The sequence below is a fragment of the Epinephelus moara genome, chromosome 23, assembly GCF_006386435.1.
Source record: "Epinephelus moara isolate mb chromosome 23, YSFRI_EMoa_1.0, whole genome shotgun sequence".
NCBI lineage: Eukaryota > Metazoa > Chordata > Actinopteri > Perciformes > Serranidae > Epinephelus > Epinephelus moara.
In genome coordinates, this window is record NC_065528.1 from 30,786,973 (window position 1) to 30,801,448 (window position 14,476).

Consider the following 14,476-nt stretch of genomic DNA (forward strand, 5'->3'; position numbering starts at 1 on the left):
GCGTCATCAACAGCTCCTCCCACAAGTCTTCAACGGCCCCTCCCGTTGCAGAAGGCCGCCTCGGTCTGTTTAAACTAAAAGGTTCCGCCAATATGTCTACCCTATGAGGCGGAACATTGGGCACCTCGGATCAACTCGCCAATCCACCTCTGTGTGTATAAACGCTCGCAGCTGGCCGGCAAATTGGCCCAACATTCGCGGAAAATCTGGCAGTGTAAAAGGGGCTACTGTCTTTCATAAACACGTTCTTATGATGGATGTATGATATGGATTTTCTGCGGCTGATGCAGAACCAATAATAACCTACTTGCCATGGCCAGCACTGACACGATAACCGATAATTAAAGCCGCTGTATCCCGTTCTTAAAAGTTGGAATTAATTCCCATGCATGCTGCACATGCAGTGTCAGAACTTTTTGACTCACCAGCAAAGTCGGCTGATAGATGAAAAAAATCATATACAGCATATTTTTTTCAGCCACATTAAGAAATTGCCTTTTTGTGTCACACATACATTTGTTTCAGTACATTTCATTGAGATAATAAGGTATTATGTTGATGACAAAGAGGTCAGAGCAAAATTTAAGGCAAAACGATTATAATATATTGAGCGATTCATCACCACAGTCTCAGTATGTTAATATTTGAAAATTTCCACGGCTTTTATTGTGCAAGGTAAGAACAGAAGAAGTAAGGCTAATGCGCTGCTGGCAGTGTGGGAGGCAATCGAGAGTTTGCCATCTCGGTTCAGATTAATGGGCCTCTGTGCGATTTTAGTACCGTGTTAAGTATGGGTGTAACGCTCACTAGCAGCAGACTGGCGGCAAGTGGTAGTTTAGCAGATCAGCCGATGTCCTGTGTGGTAAACAGGAAAACTAGGAGCACTGGAGATGGTCAGTTTCTTGGCACCGTTAAGTTCTGTGTATATACATATGCTGCCAATTATAGTTCTTTAGAAATTAGACAAAATCTAAAATCTGAATCAGCCAAGAAAATTTCAATCAGTGCATCTCTAGTAAGGTTATTTCTCTTCTAGTTGAATATCTTTTGGCAGTTGGAGGGTCGGTTGAACAAAACAAGTCATTTAAAAGTGTCACCTTGGGCTTTGGGAAATAATAAATAGACATTTTTCACATTTTGAATCATTTTATGGAATAAAGAATTCAAATTGGACAGCAAGGTTGTGCAGCGGTTAGCGCTGTTGCCTCACAGCAACAGAGAGTTTGAATCCATTGGCCAGCTGGGGCCCCTCCGTATGGACTTTGCATGTTCTCCCTGTGTCAGCGTGGGTTTCCTCCAGGTGCTCCAGCTTCCTCCCACAGTCCAAAGACATGCAGGTTAATTGGTGACTCTAAATTGTCCGCAGGTGTGAATGTGAGTGTGAATGGTTGTCTGTCTCTATGTGTCAGCCCTGTGATAGTCTGGTGACCTGTCCAGGGTGAACCCTGTGTGGATGACAACGATAGTGGTAACAATGCCCATAAGGCAGCGTCGGCTCTCCCTGCTCCTTTACTATGAATGAATCTGTGCACAGATCGCTGCTCTGCTGCTTGTTTGTCACTCCCTCTGCTGCTGAGGCTTTCTGCTGACCTCCGCTGGTTTCACTTGCAGTCCTGAGGATGCTGGATCCACCAGCATCTGCAGTACTCGCGCTCATAGCAACATGGGAGGGGTGGAGGGTGGAGGGGGGGACTTAATTTCTACATCACCTGCATCATTTCCCCCTCCTCTGCCTTCCTGCCCACCCCTCCCCTTCCTCCTCGTCCAGCAGGCATCTGCAGAGTGATCAAATTACCCATTATTACCGCATACTATCATCAGATTACTGTTATTTAGCCCAATGACCGGGGTGATGTGGATGGGTGGATGCACACACACACACACACACACACACACACACACACACACACACACACACACATCCAAGGCTATTCATTCACCCACCCTGCGCCCTGCCATTTCTCTCCTAGTGAAGATGTTAATGAGCAAGCTCACATCCTTAATCAAGTGTGTGTGTGTGTGTGTGTGAGGTGTGAGACAGTGTTTGTCCATTTCATTGACTTCTGACTACATCTGTGTATTCTAGAAGCAGTAGGGTCTAATATTTAAGATGTTTTTCACTTGTTTTGTCTTTAAAATGTCAGAAACTAGTGAACAAGACTTGGTCAGAACCGACTCTATGAAACACTAGAGGGTTTTTAATTTGAAACAGGAAGTGGCGGAAGTCACTCAGTCATGGACTTTGCCCCGCTGTTGCCGTCCAGCTCAAAAATGCATGTAAATAAATGTTAAAATGAGGAACAGTAAACTTAGACACACTCACACAGCAGAAGTGGGCTGCTTATTCTGGAGCTGTACCCACTTATCATTTAACACATGTGCCACTCGGTGATGTACGTTCCCTGTGTGACTGATGGAGGCTACGCAACCATCGGCCACGTCCATTGGCCACTATTAGAGCCAAGCGCCACCGATAATGAGACTTTGTTAAATGTTGTATGGGCACCAATGATTAACTGGTCGACCTCGCGTTATGGGTTGATACTAAGGTGGTGGCACCTGTTCCAACGTCTTATTTTCACTTTCTCCTCATAACCGTGGCGGCTTCTGTTCCGAAATTGTAACATCTAAAATTACGCAGACATTTTAAGGCTCGTGTGTCATACAGACAATTTTGTTACTCAAACAAACTAATGAGATGATTTTCTCTTTCCTCTGTCCAAAACTGCCATTTTCACCACGGCTGGCTAGTTAGCTCGCTAACTTGCTAATTCGGCTGTGCTTTAATGCTAATCTGACATTGATGACAGAAAATTAGCCAAAAAAGTTGTCACTCATCTGATGATCGCTGATGATGTGTGTTTTTCTACCCTGGAAAAAGAGCAGTGGACAAAGCATTAAGTTGTGAGATTTTATTCATGTAGCGGCTGGCTAGTTAGCTTGCTAACATGCTAATTCCGTCATGTTATTATGCTGTACCGGCTACAGAAACTTAACACTCGTCCATTGTTATTTCCCAAAATGGTGACTTCTGATGTCTTGTTTTTACCGACTAAAAGTGCAAAACCCCCAAATTTTTGGTTAACTTTGATATAAAATAGACAGAAGCAGCTAATCTACACATTTCAGAAGCTGAAGTTAGCAAATATTTGGCATTTTTTGCTCGCTAAATTCTTGGGAATGAGCACACAGCTCAACATATATTAAAGTTTGTATCTATGTTCCAAAACCTGTTCTGTTCAGTGCATTCTGGGTGTGCAGATGTGATTTTATAACTATTTTTTGGCTTCCTCGTCAGGTCATGAGTGCCTCTAGGAAAGACCCAGTGGAGAATAACCTCACCTGTCCAAAGCCCCGCCCTACCTGGGCCTCACCCTGCCCCCCACCCCTGGACTCCCACCATGAGTAAGTTATTAAACTTTCAATTTATTCACCTAAAACTGGCTGTTCACATGTGCTCTGTTGCTGTTTGGCTGCTTTGTTGTTGCGATGCGTGTTGCAGGAAATTGTGCCATTGTGGTGTGATTTTGTGTTTCTTGTTTTATATTCGGGTCAGACACCCGTCCAGTGCCTGTTGTCTTTATATTAGGAACAGTGGCGTAAGGTTGTTACGATGGACACCACTGGCAACTGTTTACGAAATCCAAAGGAATGTTATTTCGGGAGCTGTGCGACTTTTTTTCCTGTTTGTCTTTCTTGTCCTTGGCCTAAACTAGCTACCATATCATATCCCTTGTCACATGATCAAATAAAGACTTGACATAGGCAACATTAACATACATGTTACCCAACAATCATCATTGCCCACCTATAAATGTTTATCCAATTATCCAAGAGAATAAGAAATTATTCATTTAATTGAGTATTTTTTTTTGTATGTATATTTAGTTTATTCAGAAATTTTGTCGTCTTTGTTGAGTAAGCAGATATTGTTATAGATTGTAGCTATTTTACCCAAAAAAGAAAAGAAAAGAAAATTTTGATGGAGTTGGGTTTGTGTTTTATGACAAATGGTACCATTTAATTAAATGTGAGGTTTTTTTTTTTAAATAAACACAGGTGTAGTTCTGAATCATTCCCAGGAACATGGGCGCTAGCAGCCGCACTTCCTGCACTGTCTATATTTACGCCCCTGATTAGGAAGTATAAACCACCATGAAAACACGGGGACATGCCATAGAAGTTTCCAAAGCTACATTGTCAAATTTTGGAACCATGAACATTAATATTTGGGCAAATAGTATTTGCATCGTGAATCATATTTGCATCCCAGTCTGATCAGAGACGAGAGATGAAAATGAGCCATTTGCACATTTCTACTGTGGTGACGCCAGTAAATGTGAGTGAAGAGAGATTTTGGATGTTTCGGACGGATTCATCACAGCTAGTGTTGGTTTTTATGGCCAGTATTTAAAGGTGATCAGAGGACAAGACATTTCTTCATTACTTTGGGTTGCTGTTTGGTTAAATCAGCGATAGTATTGGACTATTCTGATGCTGGATTGGTTGCTGGTGTTGAAGGTGTTGCAGTGGCTCAGCTTTTTTTGTGACTCTACTGTTTTTGTTGGAGGACACTTTGGATTAAGTTAAATAATTTGTGACTTGTGGCTGCAGATTTCCCACCAGCGCTTGCACATGAACATCAAAATAGATTTTGGTCTAATCTGCAGCTTGGTGGGAACAGGACGCTCTCTGATCCTCTAAGAAGACGATTTTAGTCCTAAAATGTAGCATCAGTACGCTGATCTGCCGTCCTTTGCACCTCCAACATGCTTCTCCCCCCCGATGGCAGAAACATATGGCACAGAGGAGCAAGTGCTGCAACCCTCACCGCTTCATCTCTCATCAATCACACCGCAAAGCATGATGGGAGGGCAAATGTAGCAGGATGTGCACTCCATCAGCTCCATCTACAGTGTATGTATATACTGTATGTGTGTGTGCTGCTATCTGCTGCACCGCTGTATGTCAGCGTGACTGTAATGGCACGGCCTCACATGTCGGCTCAGTGTGAGTCATCCAGCGAGGCCACAGTAGTATATTGTGTTTAATGTCTCATACATGTGTGTAACATCTCACACACACACACACACACACACACTGCACCATGAAGGGGTGTGTCCTGTGTTGTGCTGAACATGAGACTGGGTGATATCGAACAAATGTACATCATGATTATTTTTACCAATATATGTCACAATATGATAAAAATATGGAACATCACATGCATCACAAGAATCATTATTAATTATAATTTTCTTACATTATTTGACATGAACCAGTAATGTGGAAGTTTTGCACAGTAAATGATAGCAAATAAGTCAGAGAAAAAAAAAATTGATCACTTAATTTTAACACAGCCTTTAAGACCTGGAAAAGAAGAAAATGATTAAAGATACATCTTAATAATACCATAGAGCAGGGCTATTCAATTACAGATTCAACTGGGCCGGAGTTTCAACCAGAATGGGTATAGAAACTGCCGTAAAGTAGTTTTAACATGGGGGTCTTTGGGGATTGATCTGGAGTCGGTCTCTAGTGGCCATTAGAGGAACTACAGTTTTTGGCACTTATAATACCAATCCCAGATAATATTGAATCTTATATCAATTTATTGCCCACTATTAGGCTAAACATATGTGCAACAGAAAGATTTATTTGCTCTTTGATACCAGGCCTCCACATTTTCCCGCTCTGCCCTCTCAGACCTCCTCGTTCCCTTTGCCGTTTAGCTCACTTCACAGATAAGGATTGAACCGCAGCCAGCAGTGTCTCCTCCTGCCAGCCGTGTTAACTCACTCTGTAGTCACTTGCCTTCCAGTGTTTCTCAGTGCAGAGCTGCGAGGCTGTAGATCTGTGTACCAGGGGGTTGGGACTGGGTTACCGGGGCAACCCAGTGCATGTGAGGCGTGTACTGCAAGGCGATTGGATTAAACAGGCGCTGTTGTAGAGGAGTGCTGAGAGGTTTAACCCGATTACTGCCTTTTTCATCTGCACACTCCACCAAGCATACACATACATAAACAGGTGTGTGTGTGTGTGTGTGTGTGTGTGTGTGTGTCAGGGGAGGTTAGCTGGTTGATCTGATTGATTGGGAGTGATGAAAATGGAGGAAAGTGTGATTGATGAGCTGAGTCATGTATCGGCGGGAGGAGGCAGCTTGGTGGTGTACACTGTAAAAATAAACTACTTGTTTCAACTTAAAAAAAAAAAAAAAAAGTAGCATGTGGGCTGCCTTAAAATTTTAAGTTGACTGAATTTGAGAGGACAAGTTGTAAATCTCTAAAGCACTATGACAAAAATTATTCAACAACAACCTTTTTTTTGTGACGAAGACGAGACGTTGACGAGATAAAAATAGATTTTGATTATAAAAACTGAGATAAAATCTACTTTTCATTTTCGTTGACAAGACAGGACTAACATGTCATGGGGGGGGGCGGGCTATTGGACATTTAAAATAAGAAAAGAGGTGAACTAAATGGCCAACAACCGCTGTGCTTGCAGTTATCTCTTAACGCTGTATGAGCGGTATGAGATCAGAGCGCCTCCTGACTGTAAACTCCAGTAAATAGTCAGCCCCTGTGAACACTCACACCAGAGCAGTGTCAGCCGTTGGTGCAAGTTGTGAGCTGTAATTCAGCAGTAAATAATCAGCCATGTGTGTCTGACTGTGGATGGTGGAGCTGCTGAATGAATTTGAATGGAGTTTGTTAGTTGCAGCGGTGGCTGTTTGCAGTTAGCTCCACTTGTTAGCTGCTGAATGGCAGTGGAGCAAGCAGCCACTGGCCACTGGACTTCACATCCGATTCCTGCAAGACTCCACTCAGTCCGGACTGGAGAAGGTTTCTGGGTTGATGTAGGAGGCTCAGTTATCTGTGAGTGTAGCTGTGCTGTAAGTAAACAGTCTGAACTCAGATCAGTTTTCTCTGACAGAGATGAAAGTGTCGTTTGAATCACCAACTCTGTGAGAGGACACCAGTTTAAACCTCCAGACTAACATGTTGCAGATGAAGAAATAATTCAGGCTTTAATCAAGTTATGTTTCTGCTTCTTAACAGTCAGATGGATAAGTCAGAGTTTACAATGAACCTGGGGACAAATCCTAGTTGTCTCACATTAGTTATTTGTTGAGAGCATCAATAGAGAGATGTTGAGCTTTTCAAATGATGATCAGTAAGTGTGTGCTCGTAAATCAGCCCTTAAACCTGTCAACCTGTTTGTAAATGTGTAAACTATTTGTAGTTGTAGAAAAAAAATTATGTGTCAGTTAAAATTTTATATAACCTGACACCTTGGCTCTAATTTCTGATGCCTGTTTTCAGCCTATTAGATAATAAGGTTGCAACGGAATGAGATTTTTACTGTACGCAATCTGTCTCAGAAAATATTGCAGTTTCACTGTATTAAAGAATTTATGTTATTATCACTCTTAAAGGAATGAAAACAAAAGGGTTATTTTTGGTTGAACAAACGCTTTGTTGCCATAGTATTGTAAGTGTAAAAAGTCCCGCCCTTTAGAGTATAACTAAAATAAAGTTCACGGTAAGATAACAGTCAACTTTTATTTAACGGGATACCTTAAAACCAGTATATCACTGCAACCCTATTAGATAAATTAAAATTAAAAAAAAGATCTTGTCGACTAAAACTAGTCCAAAACTATGAAGGATAAAAGTGACTAAAATGAAGAGGCATTTTCACCTCAACATTAAGACTAAATCTAAAATCGCTGCCAAATTGAAACTGGTTTTCAAAAAGTGCTGTACAAAAGTATTTTTATTATGTATTATAAGCTGAGATCACTCTGTGATGATTCAAAACGAACACTTTATTCAGTTGTATCTGAGTCCTCTCAAGTCTATTTAACCAGAAAGTTCATTTGTTTTGAGTCATTACAAAATTACATCAACTTGTCTTCTCAAATTCAGTCAACTTAATATTTTAAGTTGAGCTTGGACTCCAGTTTTTTTAAGCTAAAACAAGTAGTTTCTTTTTACAGTGTATGCACGAGCTGCTGCTCTCTCTGCCAAAGTGTGCTTGCAGCTATTAACAGCTAAAAATAAAATAAAATGAATCATCAGTAACATAAAATAAATCCTAACAAGTAAAACAATACGAAAAAGAAGTAAAAACAACCAATAAAAGTCATTAAAAAGTCTTCAGATCTAATTTCCATATTATGATAATACCTCCGTGGCCTAATCTCCTCATAAACAACTTCAATGCAGCAAACAGAGAAAACAGAAGAGATGAAGAGGTTAGGTGTGGTTATTGTAGTCCCAATGTGACCCGAACGTGCTCTGTAAGCAGCCGGCGCTTTGGGAGAAAAGCTTTTATGTGTTTGATTATTTATCTCAACCTTTGATAGACTCACTCTCTCGCCTGGAGATGGTTAACGATGTTGATATCCTGAGCTAATTACCTTAATTACCCCCCGACAACACACACACACACAGCCGCCGGCTGGGGGCAGGCGGGGTTAGTTTCTTCTAACGAGTCTCTTAACGAGGATGGATGACTCACTCCGGATGGTCTGAATTTTTGTGGAAAAAGAGAAAAGAGGGGACAGAGAGGGACTGAGGGAGAATTTGTGCCGCTGCAAATTTACTTTCTCATTTGATAGAGCTTCACTGCAGGTGCTGTCCTGCTGGGGGGTTCTCAAAGTGAGGTCTGGGGTCCCTCAGGGGCCCTGGAGGACTTCCAGGTCCACAGCAACGAGAGAATAGTATTAGTTGTAATGTAATATTGAGTTTAAGGCTGGTGTGAAAGCTTTCAGTTGAACTGGGATTGAATAACCAGACTGGATCCATGTAGCTCTGACGATGAAGGATAACACCGGTCAGTCTGTCATTATTTTCCCTCCAGAGTCCAGATGCACATGGAGCAAGTGCGGTGTGAGAGGTCGGAAGAGTGGACATGCCCCCTGCATCTCAGAGCAAAGAATACTGCTCATTATTTAACAATTTTGAGACATAATTTTATAAGTTTATCGATTTTCTTAATCATTCAAATTTGTCTTGGTGCTAATTAACCCATTTTTCTGTGGTTTGGGAAACTTAAATGTGAGTACTCGAATATAGAAGTTACTTAAAATGCCCATTGCTGCTACCGGTGGATGACAGTATAGTTTGAATGCGTCTGTTAACGGTTGCAGTTTTTAACACTTAGTTAAAGTCGTAAAAATCGCAGTTGAGCCAAAGCGATATTGTTAGATGTGAAGAAAAGATCAAGGTGTGGCTTAAAATTAGTCTGATGTATGTTACGTGACACTGTGTGAAGTTGTTAAAGTAACTCAGCGTTGACTTTAGGTTTCACACTGGACAAGAACAATAGTTTTGGGATGAAAGTCCTGTGTTTGTTTGACCCCTCCTGCACAATGTGGACTTTCTCGCTCTTATACCACATTGCTTGACTTCCCTCCTTTGCTCCCATAATCCTCCTTTGCAATGCATACGACAAACGTGGACATGGGGCTTGAGTTCTGATCTATATGGTCGTATGTTGGAGCAGGAAAGTCTCCAGTGTACATAATCTGTACGTGTACAAACATCGATGGCCTTGTATCAGACGTGGCTCACATGAGGAGGGGAAAGTGGCAAAAGTATTCACGACATGGTGACAATAAAAGCAATGCCATCACGTTTTTCTGTCATTATGTTCAGCACCATAAATAAATATATAAAACCTTCATACATATTAGTCTGGGACAAAACTTTATTAGATGTCTGTGATCTTCTGCTCTGTCCAGTAAAAACATGCCCCCGTCCCTGCAGTCTGGACGTGACGTGACGAATGATACCATGTGTGAATTGAAGAAGCTGTTTGCCCGAACAGCACTCGGTCATTATATCTGTTAATGACACACTGTGGCTCCGTCTGCCTGTAGCAAAATGACTCCCAGCTTCCCCCCACAGACCTGCGCCGCCGTAGGAAATGGATTCACAGCGGAGTGAGAACGGTGGAAGGAGCGGAGATTGATGACAAATGAGGGAGAGACACAGAAACTCTGTGACGCTTTATTGGTGTTGTTTAAACAGTGCTGTTAGTTAAAGGAGGATAATGGCTCTGCTAAGACTCGGGCGGGCAGAGACTCAGTGTGTCATTGGTAGAAATAAATGGAGGGAAAGAGCGAGATGGAAGAAGCTCTGATGTAGTTACAAGTTCCTATTTATGTTTTGTCTCGTCGTGTGGATGCCTCAATGAATATAAATAAGAATTAAGTTCACTCAAGTAAAGAATAGCATAATTTTTCCTCTCAAGATATAATACGCAACTTTTCCACATTGTAATGGCTAAAAACAGCAAGAACAGTGTTATATATTTTGTTAAGTTGTTTACTTATAAAATCCTAAATGTTTCCAACAATGTTTAAGCTTGTAGAAATATGTAATTTTAGCCAGTTGTTAATATATATTATTTAGATCTTGGTTGTTTTTAATCATACGCTTTAACTGGATGAAGGATTTTAGTCATCGGATGTCTGGATTTTAAGTTATCGGGATACAAGCTGAGCAACGTCAGCCGCAGTTTGGCTCCAGCCCCTGTGTGTTAAAATTTAAATAATTCTGTGTTTATTTGTTGTTGTTTTTTGCGCCCCTTACGTACTTAATGTAAAGTTACATGGGTAAAGTTTAAAAAAGTAAATTTACAGGGGTTAGGTTAAGGAACAGACTCTTGGTTTGGCATCCTCACATTAGGTACTTCACGTAAAGTAACGGACTTAACATGAATTTACATACTTAATGTAGAGTTGCCTAGTTTGGGAAGGTAATAGGAAAGTAAAGTTACGCAGGTTAGGTTTAGGAAAGAAAAGTTACGCAGATTGGGTTAAGGAAAAGATGTTGATGTTAGGTACTTAACGTAAAGTTGCGGACTTAACGTTGAGTTATGTACTTAACAAAAAGTTGTGTAGGTTAGGAAAGTAAAGGGACATAAATTAGGTTTAGGAGAGTCAAGTTTATAGTTTAGGTTGTGTAACAGAGGCATGGATTGGCGTTGTCGTGTAAGGTACTTGACATAAAGTTACGGACTTAATATAGAGTTGCCGAGGTTAGGTTTACGAAAGTAAAGTTACATAGGTTAGGTTAGGGAAAGGTACATGATTGGATTAGGTACTTAATATAAAGTTAAGGACTTAACATTGAGTTGCAAAAAAGCGCACAGGTTAGATTAAGGAAAGTAAAGGTATGTATGTTAGGTTTAGGAAAGTGAAGTTCGTAGGTTAGGTTAAGAAAAAACAGACGTGGTTGTCTTTGTCACGTTAGGTACTCAATGAAAGTCACAGACTTAACACAGAGTTGCCAAGGTCACGTTTAGGACAGCAAAGTTGGCAAATTAGTTTAAGGAAAAGAAGCATGGATTGGCATTACTTCAAGTACTTAACGTTGATTTATATACTTAACAAAAAGTTGCGTAGGTTAGGAAAGTAAAGGTTCATATATTAGGTTTAGGAGAGTCAAGTTTATAGTTTAGGTTTTGGAACAGAGGCATGGATTGGCATTATCGTGTAAAGTATTTGACATCAAGTTATGGACTTAACATAGAGTTGCCGAGGTTAGGTTTAGGAAAGTAAAGTTGCATAGATTAGGTTAGGGAAAGGCACATGATTGGACATCATCACATTAGGTACTTAATGTAAAGTTAAGGACTTAACATTGAGTTACGTACTTAAGAAAAAAGCGCACAGGTTACATTAAGGAAAGTAAAGGTATGTATGTTAGGTTTAGGAAAGTGACGTTCGTAGGTTAGGTTCAGGAAAAGAGACGTGGATTGTCTTTGTCACGTCAGGTACTTAATCAAAGTCACAGACTTAACACAGAGTTACCAAGGTCAGATTTAGGAAAGTAAAGTTCACAAATTATGTTCAGCAAAAGAGGCATGGATTGGCATTGTCATATTAGGTACTTAGCATACTTCACGTACTTAACGTTGAGTTACGTACTTAACAAAAAGTTGCCTAGGTTAAAGTAAAGGGACATAAATTAGGTTTAGGAGAGTCAAGTTTATAGTTTAGGTTGTGGAACAGAGGCATGGATTGGCGTTGTCGTGTAAGGTACTTGACATCAAGTTACGGACTTAATATAGAGTTGCCGAGGTTAGGTTTACGAAAGTAAAGTTACATAGGTTAGGTTAGGGAAAGGTACATGATTGGACATCATCACATTAGGTACTTAATGTAAAGTTAAGGAGTTAACATTGAGTTACGTACTTAACAAAAAAGCACATAGGTTAGATTAAGGAAAGTAAAGGTATGTATGTTAGGTTTAGGAAAGTGACGTTCGTAGGTTAGGTTAAGGAAAAGAGACGTGGATTGTCTTTGTCACATTAGGTACTTAATGAAAGTCACAGACCTAACATAGAGTTACCAAGGTCAGGTTACGGAAAGCAAAGTTATGTTTACAAAAGTTGTGTCAGTAAGGATAAGGCACATGGTTGGGCGTCGTAACATTAAGCACTTAACATAAAGTTACGTACTTAACAAAGTTGCATAGGTTAGGTTAAGGAAAGTAAAGTCAAGTATGTTAAGTTTAGGAAAGTAAAGTTTGCGAATTAGGTTAAGGAAAAGAGGCATAGATTGGCGTTGTCATATTAGGTACTTAACGTAAAGTTACGGTTTTAACCTTAAGATACGTACTTAACATAGAGATGCCTAGATTAGCTTTAGAAGAGTAAAGTTACAGGTTAGGTTTAGGGATGTCTAGTTTGTAGGTTTGGTTAAGGAAAAGTAACATGATAAGGCATTCTCAAGTTATGTTAACGTTAAGTTATGTACTTAACATGACGTTAAGACATACCTTAAAATAACTTAGACTTGACTTGGTTTCACAAGGTCTTCAGGGGGGGAAATCACGTGTTTGCCCAACCACCACCGCAACCTGCCTCCTTATGCGGACTTTTGCTTTTTGTACTACTGCTGCTTCTACCTTTTTTACTACTGTCAGCACATTCGTCATGTGATTGCAGCCTCCACGATTACGAGGGTTACGTATGAATAACTGGCTCATGATTACATGCGGTATATATCAAATCTGGTGCTCTATTTTTTGTAGGTATACAGATCTACATACATACATACAGAACATACCATAGTGCATAAGAACAGCATGCACAGATGCACTATTAATGACTGATACATCACTAAAATGCAGGTTCTAGGTTTTTTTTCTGTTTCTAAAATAAGACATCAGCCGCCCTAAAATTACTTTTTTACAGAGTCCATGTTGTTATTATCCCAAAAAAACCTTCAAATGTGATGCAGCCATACTTTACGACTTCTGAGCTCACAAGCTTTTAAGGGCAGCGCGAACAGGCGGAGACGGTTGGCTCAAATCTCTCTACTTGTCCTTCACCTATTCCAACACGTGCGCACACACACACACACACACACACACACACACACACACACACACACACACACACACACACTTCGTTCGTCTCCCTGTCAGAGGAAGATGGATGTCATTGGGTGGCGTGCTGGGCACACAGTGTCTGGGTGTGGTGCAGGATAATTATCTCCTCTTCAAAGCCTCATCTGGCCTCCATCTGCTGGCCTTTAGCATGGTTAGCTTAGCCACACAGCACCCAGCAAAGGGCATTACACACACACTCCTGCCAGACCTGCAGCATCTATTAAAAGTCGTCTTAGCCTGTGGATTCTTTTTCCAGCTACAACCTGGTTTACATTCATTCACCTGGACGCTGCTCAACACAAGCACACACTCTCACAGAGGAGCTCTGTTGGAAAAGTTTGTCTCAACACACTTCAGCTACAGTTCTGCAGGGAAACAAGAGTGTTATTAACTCAACCACATTTTCCAAACCAGGGATCCTTGTGAACGAGGCCTGTAAGCTACCGATTCCCACAATGATGTTAATCACATGGAGTAGATGACAGCTAATGGTGTTAATGTCTCCCTTCAGTGCATGTCGTTCTCCGCCCAAGACATCGCCGTTACAAATAGCTCTTAGCGGGTGTTCGGACTGGAAATAGCACTACGTTAAAGCACTGCTTTGGTGTAGGCGTGTTGCTTCCGGTACAGCAAAGTTGGTGAGAGGGTTGATGTGTGATTCCAGTTAAACTAAAACCCATAATATTCTTAATTTAGATCAGTTTCAGCGACAGAATACTTAATATAAGGGCGAGCAGGAGGCTGTGAATAGGATGTTAGCCAACACACTAGAAACCACCTCCTAATCACTGAGACTGACATGCCAACACAAAACAAAAAATACAGAAAATACTTATGTAACGTCCCCATGTTTGGTCCCCCCTCTGTTGGGGTACCTAGCACACAGATCTGGTACTAAAAGGTGGAGCTGTGAACACTGCAGTCTGATTGGTCAGTAGAGGACGGTCACTCTGCTCAGGGCTGAGTTGTGGCTGGTTTTGAGGCTCATGTAACCACCCGCGGGTCCACGGCGTTAGCTGTCCGGGGAGCCACACACAGAGGCCGCAGGTTGCGCAGATTCACCT

At 41.1% G+C, this 14,476-nt stretch overlaps 2 protein-coding genes across 4 annotated transcripts in view; one reads left to right on the plus strand and one right to left on the minus strand.

Annotated features, from left to right (window-relative positions):
* Positions 1-14,476, minus strand: part of abcc9 (ATP-binding cassette, sub-family C (CFTR/MRP), member 9) — a 555,625-nt gene that overhangs the window by 293,830 nt on the left and 247,319 nt on the right. The gene's annotated exons all lie outside the window — the stretch shown is intronic.
* The window catches only part of usp6nl (USP6 N-terminal like), a 127,951-nt gene that overhangs the window by 11,632 nt on the left and 101,843 nt on the right, over positions 1-14,476 (plus strand). For all 3 annotated transcript variants that reach the window (XM_050036284.1, XM_050036287.1, XM_050036285.1), the window contains exon 2: positions 3,299-3,405. Coding sequence is in view for 1 of the 3 variants with exons in the window: in XM_050036287.1 (XP_049892244.1) it covers positions 3,402-3,405 (4 nt within the window). In the remaining 2 variants the exon portion in view is untranslated. The remainder of the gene's footprint in view (positions 1-3,298; positions 3,406-14,476) is intronic.